This window comes from Macrotis lagotis, chromosome 6 (genome assembly GCF_037893015.1).
Source record: "Macrotis lagotis isolate mMagLag1 chromosome 6, bilby.v1.9.chrom.fasta, whole genome shotgun sequence".
Classification (NCBI taxonomy): Eukaryota; Metazoa; Chordata; class Mammalia; order Peramelemorphia; family Peramelidae; genus Macrotis; species Macrotis lagotis.
The window spans coordinates 93,691,538-93,704,100 of NC_133663.1; the positions used below are offsets into that span (position 1 = coordinate 93,691,538).

The 12,563-nt window shown below is 34.9% G+C and overlaps 1 protein-coding gene across 3 annotated transcripts in view; it reads left to right on the plus strand.

Moving 5' to 3' along the window:
* ENOX1 (ecto-NOX disulfide-thiol exchanger 1) overlaps nucleotides 1–12,563 on the plus strand; it is a 310,832-nt gene that overhangs the window by 192,151 nt on the left and 106,118 nt on the right. For all 3 annotated transcript variants that reach the window (XM_074191720.1, XM_074191718.1, XM_074191717.1), the window contains exon 10: nucleotides 10,714–10,898. In XM_074191720.1, coding sequence (XP_074047821.1) covers nucleotides 10,714–10,898 — 185 coding nt within the window. The remainder of the gene's footprint in view (nucleotides 1–10,713; nucleotides 10,899–12,563) is intronic.

The window sequence follows — 12,563 nt, forward strand, 5'->3', positions numbered from 1 at the left end:
CAGTCCTAGACAAGTCCCTTATCTATAAAATGGGGTAAATAATGTCTGATATATAGTCACCATAGTGTTATCATGAGGGTCAAATTTATAATATGATTTTCATAGTTAAAGCACTATATAAATATTTATCATAATTAGAATTTTTATACAGAACAGTATGAAGCAGAAATGGGTGCTCATGAATGATTTGGAATTAGGTAGAGAAGTGATTTGTTGAGTTGAATTGAAAATGGAGTAATAGGTTCCATTCCTTGTGATAGAGGAGGAAGCAATCTTCAGACAGTTTCTTCTTTGTTGTCAGTTTTCATGTAGTTGGGACCTCAGAGTACAATGAACAGAAACACTACTCCGCAATATCCTTGATGATTAGGCTTCTAGGCTCTGCTTAAAATTCTAGGCTCTGCTTAAGAGAAACTAACTATTCAGAAACCATAAACTCGGTGCCTTCTGAGAAAGCCATCTTTATTTTTGTTACTAATTGTTGGGATTCTTTGCCTTGAGTTTAACTATATTAATTATTCTTCCCTGGACATTGCCCATCTTAACATCTGAATTCCAGTCAGGCTTCATCAGTGGGTGATCATTGACTCTGAACACAATTATTCTAAGTTAATTCACTAAGGGAAAGCATATAGCTTGTTTCAGACACTCTCATTGCAGCATCAGATTGAATTAGCCTTTCTTTGCTTATTGCATCATGTTCTGTTTTTGTTTCGAGATTATGGTCCAAATAATACCCTATAATTGTGTGGTTGATTTTAATTTAAGAACTTTGTCTTTATCTTTCTTAAATTCCATCTAACTAGATTCACTCATTGTTCTTGATTATCAAGACTTTTATTTTGGAAGGGGGTGGTTCCTGGCAACTAGTCCATCTGTTATCTGTGCTTCCCATCTTTATACTATCTTCAGATTTTATAAACATGACCTCAACATGCATTCATCTGAGTTATTAACAAAAATGTTAAATAGCCTAGGATGAAGGACAGGTCATTGAGAGACTCCATTAGATGACCTCCATTCAGAATGATATGGACCCATTGGTATAGCCCTTTATGTTCAGTCATTAAAACAATTTAATCAAATGTATTCTTGAAATCTCAGCATACTATGCTTGCAACAGTTGCCTGATCTAACTTGTTAGTAATTTTTTAAAAATTAGTTTAGTCTGACATGTCCTATTCTTAGAGAAGCCATCTGTCTCTTAGTAATCACTACTTCCCTTTCTAAATGCTCAAAAACTAGAATAATTTGTTCTAGAATTGTCAGAAATCAATATTGAGCTTACTGATTTGTAATTTGGAAAGCTATCCTGTGCCACAGGTAGAAAAGTTGCAAATAGATAAATGTTTGTGATGTGAATGAAGGTTTCCAAAGCATATAAAGGAAGTCCACGAATGAGAAGTCACATGTCTATAACACTATACCACTGTTAAGTTTTATCAGTCACTTTCCACACAACAGCTCTTTGAAATAGATAGTGAAAATGTTATTTTCCCATTTTACAGATGAGGAAACATCTAGAGAAGTTAAGTTATAGTGTTCAAGATTATGTAGCTAGAAAATAAAAATAAAATGTTTTTTCCTAAATCAGTTGCCTCAAGTTTAGGCTATTTTGTCACCACTTGAACTGATGCTCTGATGATCCAGACAACTAGGTTTCTTTGGAGCTTAACTGAGGGAAGATTATTTGTTTCTTTCCCATGAGATAATTTGAAACAAACTAAGTCAGCACCTAACATAATACCTTGCAAATTTTAATTAAGCCTTAAGTATTTTCTAATGAATGGAGTGATAATCTGAAAAATCTTAGTTACCAAAGCAAAGCTTCCCAGATGACCAGAAATTTATAAAGACAAATAGCAAGATATGATAGATGGGAAAAAACAAAGTAAGTGTTAGACTTAGCCATATAGAATATGGTATCTTTATCCTCCCATGGAAATCAGAGACCTATGATGTGATAGAATTATGGAGACTCCTCAGGGGAGCAGAGAACTCAAGACATCCCTATAGCAGTCACCAAGTCATCACACATTAAGTTACATAGTGCTGTGCTTTAATGGAGATGCAAACCATTTCAAGAAAAGAGTTTCTGCCTTCAAAGAACTAATGAGGGAGACAACAGTTTTAATAGAACTGAATGCTTGCCCCTTGTAAGAGTATTTTCTTGAGTTTGGGGTGCTTTGATATCTAAGTAGTAGAAAAAAATAACTAACACTTTTAGAGCAACCCAGTTCTTTGTCTCCAAGGAAACAGAAAGGAGAATATGAATGGATCTACTGTTAACTCAAAAAATATTCAGTCATCTAACCAAAGAGCATTTCCCCACCTTCTGAGAGTCTGTAAGTGATGTTACTATCAAAAGTGAAGAACTTATGCATAACTAACCAGAAACAAAGTCCAAAAGGGGGACATTTATGAGAAAAGAACTCAGCAGTAACAGGATAACATTCTGCATATTTGAACTAGTGAGTTAAAGAAGTGTGTTCTACTGTCCTCTTTTTAAAATATGGCAAACATGTCAGAATGACAGATTTCTAAAGGTACCTGTACTGACATCAAGCATGTGCACATTTTTAAATACATATTTAGATACCCTACACTTCCTGATGTAAATGTTTGATAGAATTGAAACTGTCAGTTCAAAGGTGGTAAGTGAAAAAAAAGCAATCACTACCTTATGCCCAATTACAGGAGGAAAGGCTTTCTATAGGAAATAGGATGAAAAGGAGTTATTTGAGAAAGTGTAAAGTTGGAAGAAATGGGCTATAAATGGGCCAATATGATGCAGGCAGCATGCTTTATTGGAAAGAATTCTAGATTTGAGTTTGGTGCTATGGAAGGACTGCATAACTTGAACTCAGAAGGACCTGATTTCAAATCTCAACCTTGCTACTTATTAACTGTATGACTTTGATCAAATCACCTTCGGGGAAGTAGTGTTCCTTATCTATTTAAAAAAAAAGAAAGAGATTAAATAACAATGATCCCTTCAACTCTAGATCAATGTTCCAGTCTCAGCTGGGCCACTTCTGGCTATATGACTGTAAGTGAATAACCTAATCTCAGTTAGGTTGAAACCCTCATTTAATCTGTGAAATGAATTATACCTGTACCAACTAGCTCACAGACTTGCACTGTGGAAAGCACTCTAAGCTTGAGATACATTTCTGCTTATTAATGTGAGTGATGATGGTGGTGCTGGTGATGATAGTGATGAAGATGTTGCAGATGGATGAGAATGAATGGGGGAAATTTTGAAGCCTTCCTCTTCTGATTAAGCTTTTTGACAGTTAAAGCAAACCTTGAGTGTCATATGAGAGGTGAAATTGTAATAAGACTGAATCCTCTCACTAAACATAAAAATCTGTTAGACCTCACTACCTTCCCTTCTTCCCTCTTTATCTTAGCTCTTTTTTACTAGCAACACTAATAAGTACCTAAAGGAGAATAACAAAGGGCATCAGAGGTTGCAGACAGGTAGGTACAAAATATAGGAAATTCATATTAAAGAGAAAACTAAATTTCACATGCTTATTTTTTTGATCCCTGGTCTCCTCAGAGGTGTGAACATTCACTTTTCCAATGGAAATCATAGTCCTTACTTGCCTTTTGTTTATGTTTGTCTATTATTTCATAAAGAAGAGTCCTAAGGTAATGGAGGCTACCTTCAAATGAAATTCAAATAGAAATAGTGTCTCCCAGCTTTTGGCTTGGGGCAGGGCAAGTTACAAGAAGAGATGAATCTTGAGATTAATAGATTTCCAGGATTTTTTTTATTTTCTAAGGTCCTATGGACATCCATGAGAGTCATGAATGTATCTTGTCTAGAAATTTGTATTAACCCTTACCCAGTTCAATGTTCTTCCTGAATTATATGTTTAATTAATAATGGTGAATTTCATACTGCAATTCTTTTTGTTATATATATATTTTAATTCAAGATTAGCCTAGTGTTGAAAAAGTATTCTTAACCCTTTGATTTTCCTTTGCAAACAAGATAAAGGTTGTTGGAAGAGAGAGAGACTGGGGATAATAGACGTGCTGTAGATCTCTTATTAGACTCAGCATAAAACCTGAAGCACAAGAGGAAAAAAAATATCACAGGAAGGAAGAAAGGTTCATTTAGGTTTGCTGGATTTTTTAAACGGCACCTACTGCGGGTTCATCTCCCAGGCTCACCTTTAAGCCATTACAATAACAGGCTCTAGAGGCTTCTCTCCTTCCAAGTATGCTTATTGTCTTTGTCTCGCACTGTTATGCTTTTGTTTAGGTCTTACTAATAGCATCCTGTATGGAGCACTCTGCAAATATAAAATGTTATTTCAATGCTGAGTTATAATAATAATAATAATCCAGAGAAGCTGTAGCTAAAAGGATTCCTTAAAAGCAATTTGGGGAAGATTGCTGTTCTACACTCTTTACACTGCTTGCTCTATTACTTCAAATTTTGACACAAATGTTTCATTAATTCCGTCAAGAGTATTTACTGTGCTGAGCATTTTGAAAGATGCAAAGAATAATAAGCTGACACTTAGGTCATCGTTTAAGGTTTGCCAAGCCTTTTTTAAAGATAAGGAAACTGAGCCTGGAAAAGGTTATCTTGCCCAGGGTTAAACAATAATAACCAAGGCAAAGCTTTAAACTTAGGTTTAAATCTTGAGTAAGAGTCCAGCATCCTATACATGGTCTTGTCCCTCTTGAAATTCATAGTCTGGGACCAGAAAACAGTTGTGATTTTTTCTTCAGGGAATTAGTCTGATTAACTGGAACCTTTTTACTTCAGAGAGAAGTCTCATAATCATTGTAGTTGTGAAAGTCACTAACTGTGAATGACAGAGCCATTCAGCTCTCAGTAGCCTCAGTTTATCTTGGGTTTTATACATTGTTGGGTCCTTATAAACAGAGTAATCAAACATATACCATTATACTCCAAAGTGCAGCCTTAATTCAAGGTTAAAATGTATTTGGGAAACATTGTACAAAATAAATAAAAATACAGCAGAACATAGGTAACATTAATATATAGTTTCTAAGTCAATATGAAGCCATTAGAGATCCCCACATATGATTTAGTCACCCCTGTTTCCATTTAAGTTTGACACCATAGCTTGTTGCTGTTGTTTGTCCTTCGTTCTTGAAGAGGACCGTGACATCTGGTTATGTGATGCCTTGTCATGCATGTAAATTAGATTTAAGTGAGGGAAGGCTGTGCAAGATCAGATTCATGAATGCATGTTTGAGCAATACTTTATAATACAACATACACAAAGTAGTTACATATATTTTAGGTGACTTTTCAAACTTTCCCCAGTCAAGATTTATCTTGTATGCTTAGAGCTGAGGAGAATGCCAAGAAAACAGTATTTGGTCACTACCTCAGTTTACTATCTGATGAAGCTGATAAAATGCATGTGAAAAAAAAACAGCGCTCAGGAACACTAATAAAGCAACTTATAAACAACTACATATAAAAGAATAGAAAAATGTAATGCTATTTCCATGGGTCTTCTGTTCTAACAGGATCTTAATAGGGTTCCTAGCCATTAAACTCAAATCTCTTGACACTCATTCATTAATCTATACCCAGGTTTAGATCCTAATCTGTAGGCAGATATCAAATAACATTCTCAGTGGAGGGGAAAACCAGGCGAAGAGGGTGACATTAGGTGGTTGATCATTGTCATAAACCTGAGTCTTGAAAACTTGCAATTGAGTTTACTATTCCCAAGACATAATTCCCAAGAATGTTCTAAAAGGGACCACTTTAGACAGATGACTAAATATGGAGATCCATTTATCCTAGGAAAAAAGTGAAGCAGACACTTTCCTTTGGTACCTTTTATTAATATAATATATGCAAATATGACATAAGAACAGATAAGTGTTACACAAGTTAGGGTGTGATAAGTCAGCAGAAGAATTCAGACAAAACTATCTAATAAAAATTGAGGTAACATGGAGAGAATATTTAAAGTAAAGAAATCAAGGAAGACTTCATGGAATAGGTAGAACCCAAGAGGGAGGTGGCAACACAAATTCCCCTTTAAATTTCCAATAGCTTCTCATGCCTGAACCAAGACCAAGTAATAATTCCGATGTTCTACCCTCCAAATCAAAACCCTTTCATTTTGTAGATGAGGAAGCTGAGGTTCTGAGAACTCAAATAATTTGTCCAAAATCATATAATAAGCAAGTCTGGAGACAGTATCTGAACCCAGATCTTTCCACTTCAAAGCCAAAGCTCTTGTCACTGTACCAAAAACAATGCCCCTTTAACTTATACAAAGTGAAGGAGACCTTAAAAGCATTTTATTTGACTAAGAAAATGAAGAATAAACAGTAGGTATATCAGCCTCTCAACCTCCTTGAATTCTGACACTATGAAGCAAAGTTTAAATTTACATATTTCCCCAGTGAGACAAAGATTTACAGTTCTTGAGAACTACAGAAAGAGTTGGAAACAGCATGTTAAAGTGTTCTCTTATTTAGTTATATCTTGTCTGAACATGAGAAAGATATTAACATATTGTCAGGATACTGGGACAAATCCTAAAATAACATTTTTTCATATAGTGCTAATTATTTTTTAGAAGCCACTCTAGCTGATAATTTAGAAATTTCAATGTTTTCACCAGATCATTTACTTAAAAGAAGTAAAACATGGCACTATCTTCATCCAAGAAAATTTTGGATGGTTGTTAGTTTCTTTCTCAGGAGGCAGAGATCAGGAAGCATTAACATAGAGAATAGAATTGTAGGTCATACAATATGTATTACATGATATTCTGTCCAACCCAAATGCAAATAAAAATTTTCCCTAATAATAAAATTTCATTTGCAAATTTATCAAATTTTATGTTTTCAGTGGTAGCTATTTTAGTTCACAAGGTCACAATTTAGAAAAAAGCCCAACTATCATCCATTGTGTAACAAGCTTCTATTTTTCAAAGATCCCAGAAAATTCAGTGATCCCAGTATCATTGTAATAACAAGTGTATGGTTGACTGTTCTTTTGTATTAATAATACCAAGCACAATATGCTTGAGCAAATGCCTAGTTTATTGATGGCATCAAAGATCATCACTCCCTAGGTTCTTAACTGCCTTCTGAATCATTGAAGACTGTATTCAATTTAGTTTTATTCTAATTAGAAAATTTGTTAATATTATGTTTTTCCAGATCCAGTTTATTCCTTAGTTAACTAGGGTGACCTTGGATAAATCACTTACTCTCTCTCACCTGCAAAATGAAGGAATTGGACTAAGATCTCTCCCTGCCTTAACCTACTGTGACTCTGTACTAACTCTCGGTCAACCAGACTATGCTATTAAACAGATTATCTCTTGGCATTCCTAACAAGCAGTTTACTATCATTATTCTCTCTATTTCAGAAAGAAAAATAAAAGCTAGAATTTATCCACATTCATTTACCCATTCATCTATTAACATAGTTATTCAGGAGGTACATTTCATCAAGACAGCTTTGATTTATATACTTTTCAAACCTTTTTTGAAATAGCGATATAGTTTCTGCCAGATGTTCCAAGAGAGGTTACAAAAAAAAGTGAAATAAGAAATGTTCCTAAGTTTTAATTTTCCAATCCTTTGGGATTTTCAGCTCCTATCAATTTCACTGGGTCCAAATTTATTAGTATTTCTTTTTTTCAGCTATTTCTCTTGTCCAAAAAGCCAAATGTTGTCTTAAGTAAATAGCTTTTCTCTGTTGAATAGCCTCAGGGCTGTGGTCTGATTTTGATTCATTTTTACAAACAGGTGGCTTGAAGTTAAGTGGAGTCAATATATAATTTCTCACCCTTTGGAATATTACCACATGGGTAACAAAAAAATATCTGTAAATATCAAGCTTGAAATTATTTAATCAAGAACATGAATCATTTATACACCCCAATTATAAAAATGTTGATAGAATTGGCTATGGTGTGGTTGGGGTTTTTTTAATATTACAGCTGTATTCTTATAATGATATCACATCCCTCTTCCAGGAATGCAGACACTGCTGTGTCTTGCTTGCCAAGCTTACTGGTCATTTGGCTCAGGCAAGAATAAGAACTATTAGCAGTGCCATTCCATAGGATTGTGAGAAAGGCCCCAAAAGAATGGATGGTCCTTTTCTCTCTATGTATTTATGCTCAGATAATTTATTTAAATAATGGTGCTGGCACATTTTGCTACACAGATTTCAGCTTATATTGCAGACTCTGCAATTCATTTGGAAAATGTAATTTCCACCCCTGCATACTAATCGATTTCTTCACAAACACCTGCTATCAGTTATGATAATAAAAATGCCATTCTAAATTGAAAAAGGGCCAAATAGAGCTTGCTAAGGAAATGACTTAAGTGTCTTTCAGTGTTGCTAATGTAGTAATGTGCTTGTAGAGCCAACACTTTTTTTCAGTCTTTGCATTTTCGGTAATTTTGCCCGGTTACATCATCCTTCTGTCAAATGAAATTTCTTTACAATAAGTCAGACCAAAGTCGGAGGATTGCAATCTTAGGTTTTGAGAAAATGATTGAAGCTGGGTAATGAGGGGTTAAGACCTGGTCTCTACTCTCAAATTTATTCTGGCTCTCTTTCTGCCTTTGTGGGTTAATCTCCAAGAATTATAAAAATTGCTTCTTCTTTGTTGTACACACCCAGAGGGAAAAAAAAACTTGTTTATCCAGTTTTTTTCTTCTAATCCATTCAGCATACCTTTGTCAGACTAATCTTCCTAAATTACACATTTCATCCTATCACTCCCCAGCTCAAAGCTCTCTTAGAGCTCCCAATTAACACATCAAGCCTAAATTCAGTCTGAAGATCCTGACTCTACACAATCTAGCCCCTTCTTACCTATCCAGTTCTCTCTCCCTACTCTCCAATAAGAGCATTCTACTTCATTCAGATATTCTTCTTATCATCAGAAAATCAGTTCAGCCCTATAAAGTTTATATGAAACAGGATACAATAGGAAGTAAGGAGCAGAGCAAGGGTTCAAGATCCAGTTCTCTGACCCCAGACCCATTTTTAAATTTCTTTTCATTTCTTTCATTGAATGTTATTTCATTTTATTTTTCTAGTTACACGAAAAGATAACTTTCAGTATTCATCTTTTGTTGAAATTTTGACTTACATATTTTTCTACCTCCTTCTCTTCCCTCTCCCTTCTCCATGACAGTGAGAAATCTGATGTAGATTAAACATGTAAAATCATGTTTAACATATTTCCATATTAGCCCAGATCATTTTCTTGTTCCAGTATTATACACTGACAATATTCTAAGTTGTGCTTTTCTCTTTCACTCTTTCCTCAGTATCGATCCCAGCTGATTTACAAAGAAAAATTGGAGTTATTTTTTGTTGATTCCTTGTCCATCTGTAACAATTACTAATGAATTTTGTATCAGGAGAGGGTATCAAGTAAAAATCCAACATCAGGGAGACTGTTAAATACCTTCTGGTCAGAGAAGCAATAAATAGCAGTGTTTATAGAATGATTTTAAATATATTATACATATTTGGGTATAATGGTAGTCATGGGGGAGGAGGGGAAGGAAATGAAGAGAAGAAAAAAAGAAATTCACATGACTTTATTATATATTTTAAAAGACTAGCAGGCTTGTTGCTTCATGCATAAAATTACTTTTTATTATCCCATTATGAAATGCTGGTTTCATTAATAAAGTAAAAATTAAATAATTTTTAAAAATAAAGAGTTAATTTTAAAAAAGGACAAGGTGCTGTCATACCTACCTTTGTGTACTCAGGGCCTTTCATTTATTAGGACTTTACAAAATGTTTACTGGTTTGGAAAAAAAAATCAGACCAAACAAAGTTACTTTCTGATGGGAAGAGAAGATCATTTTTAGCCCAATAAAATATAAGACCCCCAAAGGGAAAGAATTCTTTTATTTGTCTTTATGACCTCAGTACCTTGCACATCATAGACATTTCATAAGTGTTTTGGGGATGGAATGGGATGAGAGAAAATAGGTGTAGGGTCAATTTAGCCACAGGTAGATTTCTCTTTCATCCCTTGGATGTCACAGAATCCCCAAAGACCATCATCTTGACGTGTTAAGAAGCTTGGCCTGCCAAGATCCTAAACAGTTATAAAAAGGAAGGAATCAGAATATGGACGAATATTACTATTTCTATAAAACCCAGGACTTAACAATATCAGTTTGGGATTCCCATTCTGTCAGACATTGTGTTATTCATTCATTCATTCATTCATTCATTCATTCAGTAATCATTTTGTGTGTGCCTGCTATTCTCTTGAACATATCAGGTCCAATAAAAGAAGTTATGAACATGGAGCATTGTAATAAAAGAGAAAAGTCACTGTCTTTAGAGTCCTCTCTGTGAGATACAGGCGGCCATTTAAGAGCCTTCGTTTCCCCATCTGTAAAAGGAGAGAATTGGACCAAGTCGAAGGTCTTAATAGAGATTTAATTTTAATGGATCACTAAATAGGTGCATTAAAGCTTTGGGGACAACCCACCGAATGAGCCACCATGAGAAAGACCTATGGGTTTTTATTTTTTTTTCTGCTTACATTAATGCCACAAGTTGGCAAGGTGTTTCCCTACTCAGGTAGACAAATCACTTTCCCAGCAAGAAGCATCCCAACGCCTGGGTCCATTGAGACCATCAGAGATTTGATGGAAATCATTTCTGAAATTGCACTTTGTCCCCTTCAGCCCTGGCTGCCCAGGCCTACGCCCTCAAGGAAGAGAATGACAGCCTTCGGTGGCAGCTGGATGCCTACAGGAATGAAGTTGAGCTGCTGAAACAAGAGAAAGGTCAACTTTTCCGCATGGAAGAAAACCTCACCAAGGACCAGCAGCTGCAGTTTCTTCAACAGACAATGCAAGGAATGCAACAGGTAGTTCAGTCCCAGACTCTCTTGATATTAAAAAAAAAAGTGAGGACCCCAGATCCTGGAGAGATTGGAAGAGAGAGGGTTGGGAACCCCCTGGGGGGTGGAGAAGAAAACTGAAATGTTTATTGATTTGATGTCTATTCTTGGGGTGAAAAAGAAAAGAGAAAGGCAAGGGTTCTGAATGAATTGAATAAAACACCCACCATAGATGGACAAATGTTTGTTTATTTTTGTTTTTGTACATATTTGTATATGTTTTATATATACATATGTAGGTATAAATATATATAATGAACTAGAAGAAAGATTGATGAGGTTGCTTTATTGGTCATTTGACATCAAAATTTGCTTATATTTCTAACAACTTACATCAAATATACATATATACACACACACACACACACATATATATGTATATATATATATATATATATATATATATACACACACACACATATAATATGTATAAAATCAAGAGATAAATCAAGAGTGTCCCCTGATTGTCTTCCTGCTTGGAAATGTGTACTGAATCATCTCAGGGGTTGGTGATGGGGCTATATGGATCTAATCCAGGAGATCAGAAAGCCTCCCCCCCTCAATTAACAACCTCACCTACAAACATAACAAGAAATAGATCAATATACTATAGGTGTTTGATATATATATATATATATATATATATATATATATAATGTTCATAAATGTATATGTCATTATATATTCATATATATGGATGTCTTAAATTTAATCATATTTCTGTGTCAAATTGTCAGTAAAGCCTTGTTAATCTATGTTCAAGATAGAAAAGACTTTAAAACAAAAAATATCCTAAATTGGTTTTGCAAAAGTATGAATTTAAGATTATTTCACGTTTACCTATTGTGTTTGTTTGCTCTTTGAGGGTTAAAATCATACCTTCTACTTTCTTTGTCTTCTACAGTAGTGGGCAATATCAGGTTCTCAATAAGTGCATATTGACTCAAAGAATGAAAATGTAATGAGTGGTTGCTACCATGGTATCATTGCTAGTCTCCCCAGAAAAATGGAGCAATTGCATGATTTGGTTTGCAAGGATACTGGGGACATGGTGGTGCTGTAGTTAGAGCACCATCCCTAGAGTTAAGAGGACCTGAGTTCAAATACGACCTGAGACATTTTATACTTATTAACTGTGTGACCTTGGGCAAGTCACCCTACTGTCTCACCAAAAAAGGGGGGGGGCATATGAGATTCTAGGATTAGATATCTTGAAATCTCAAAGGATTTTTCCAGAGAATTAACTGACTCATTTTCTCAGTTTAGGGAATCCTCATTCTATGTCTCATATTTAAAGTTCTCTTAACTGACCATCCATTTCTTTCCTTCCCCTCATAGTAAAACAAGAATGTATTCCTTTACATAAAAATCATAGTTCACTTTTATCTGATACTTTAAAGCTTGCAATATATTCTCATGCATTATCTTTTTTTTTTTTTTTTTTAGATTTTTCAAGGCAGTGGGGTTAAGTGGCTTGCCCAAGGCCCCACGGCTAGGTAATTAGTTCGGATTTGAACCCAGGTACTCCTGACTCCAAGGCTGGTGCTCTATTCACTGCGCCACCTAGCGGCCCCTGCATTATCTTTCTTGATAATTATTTAAATTTGAGTACCTGTGTTATCTGGCTATTAG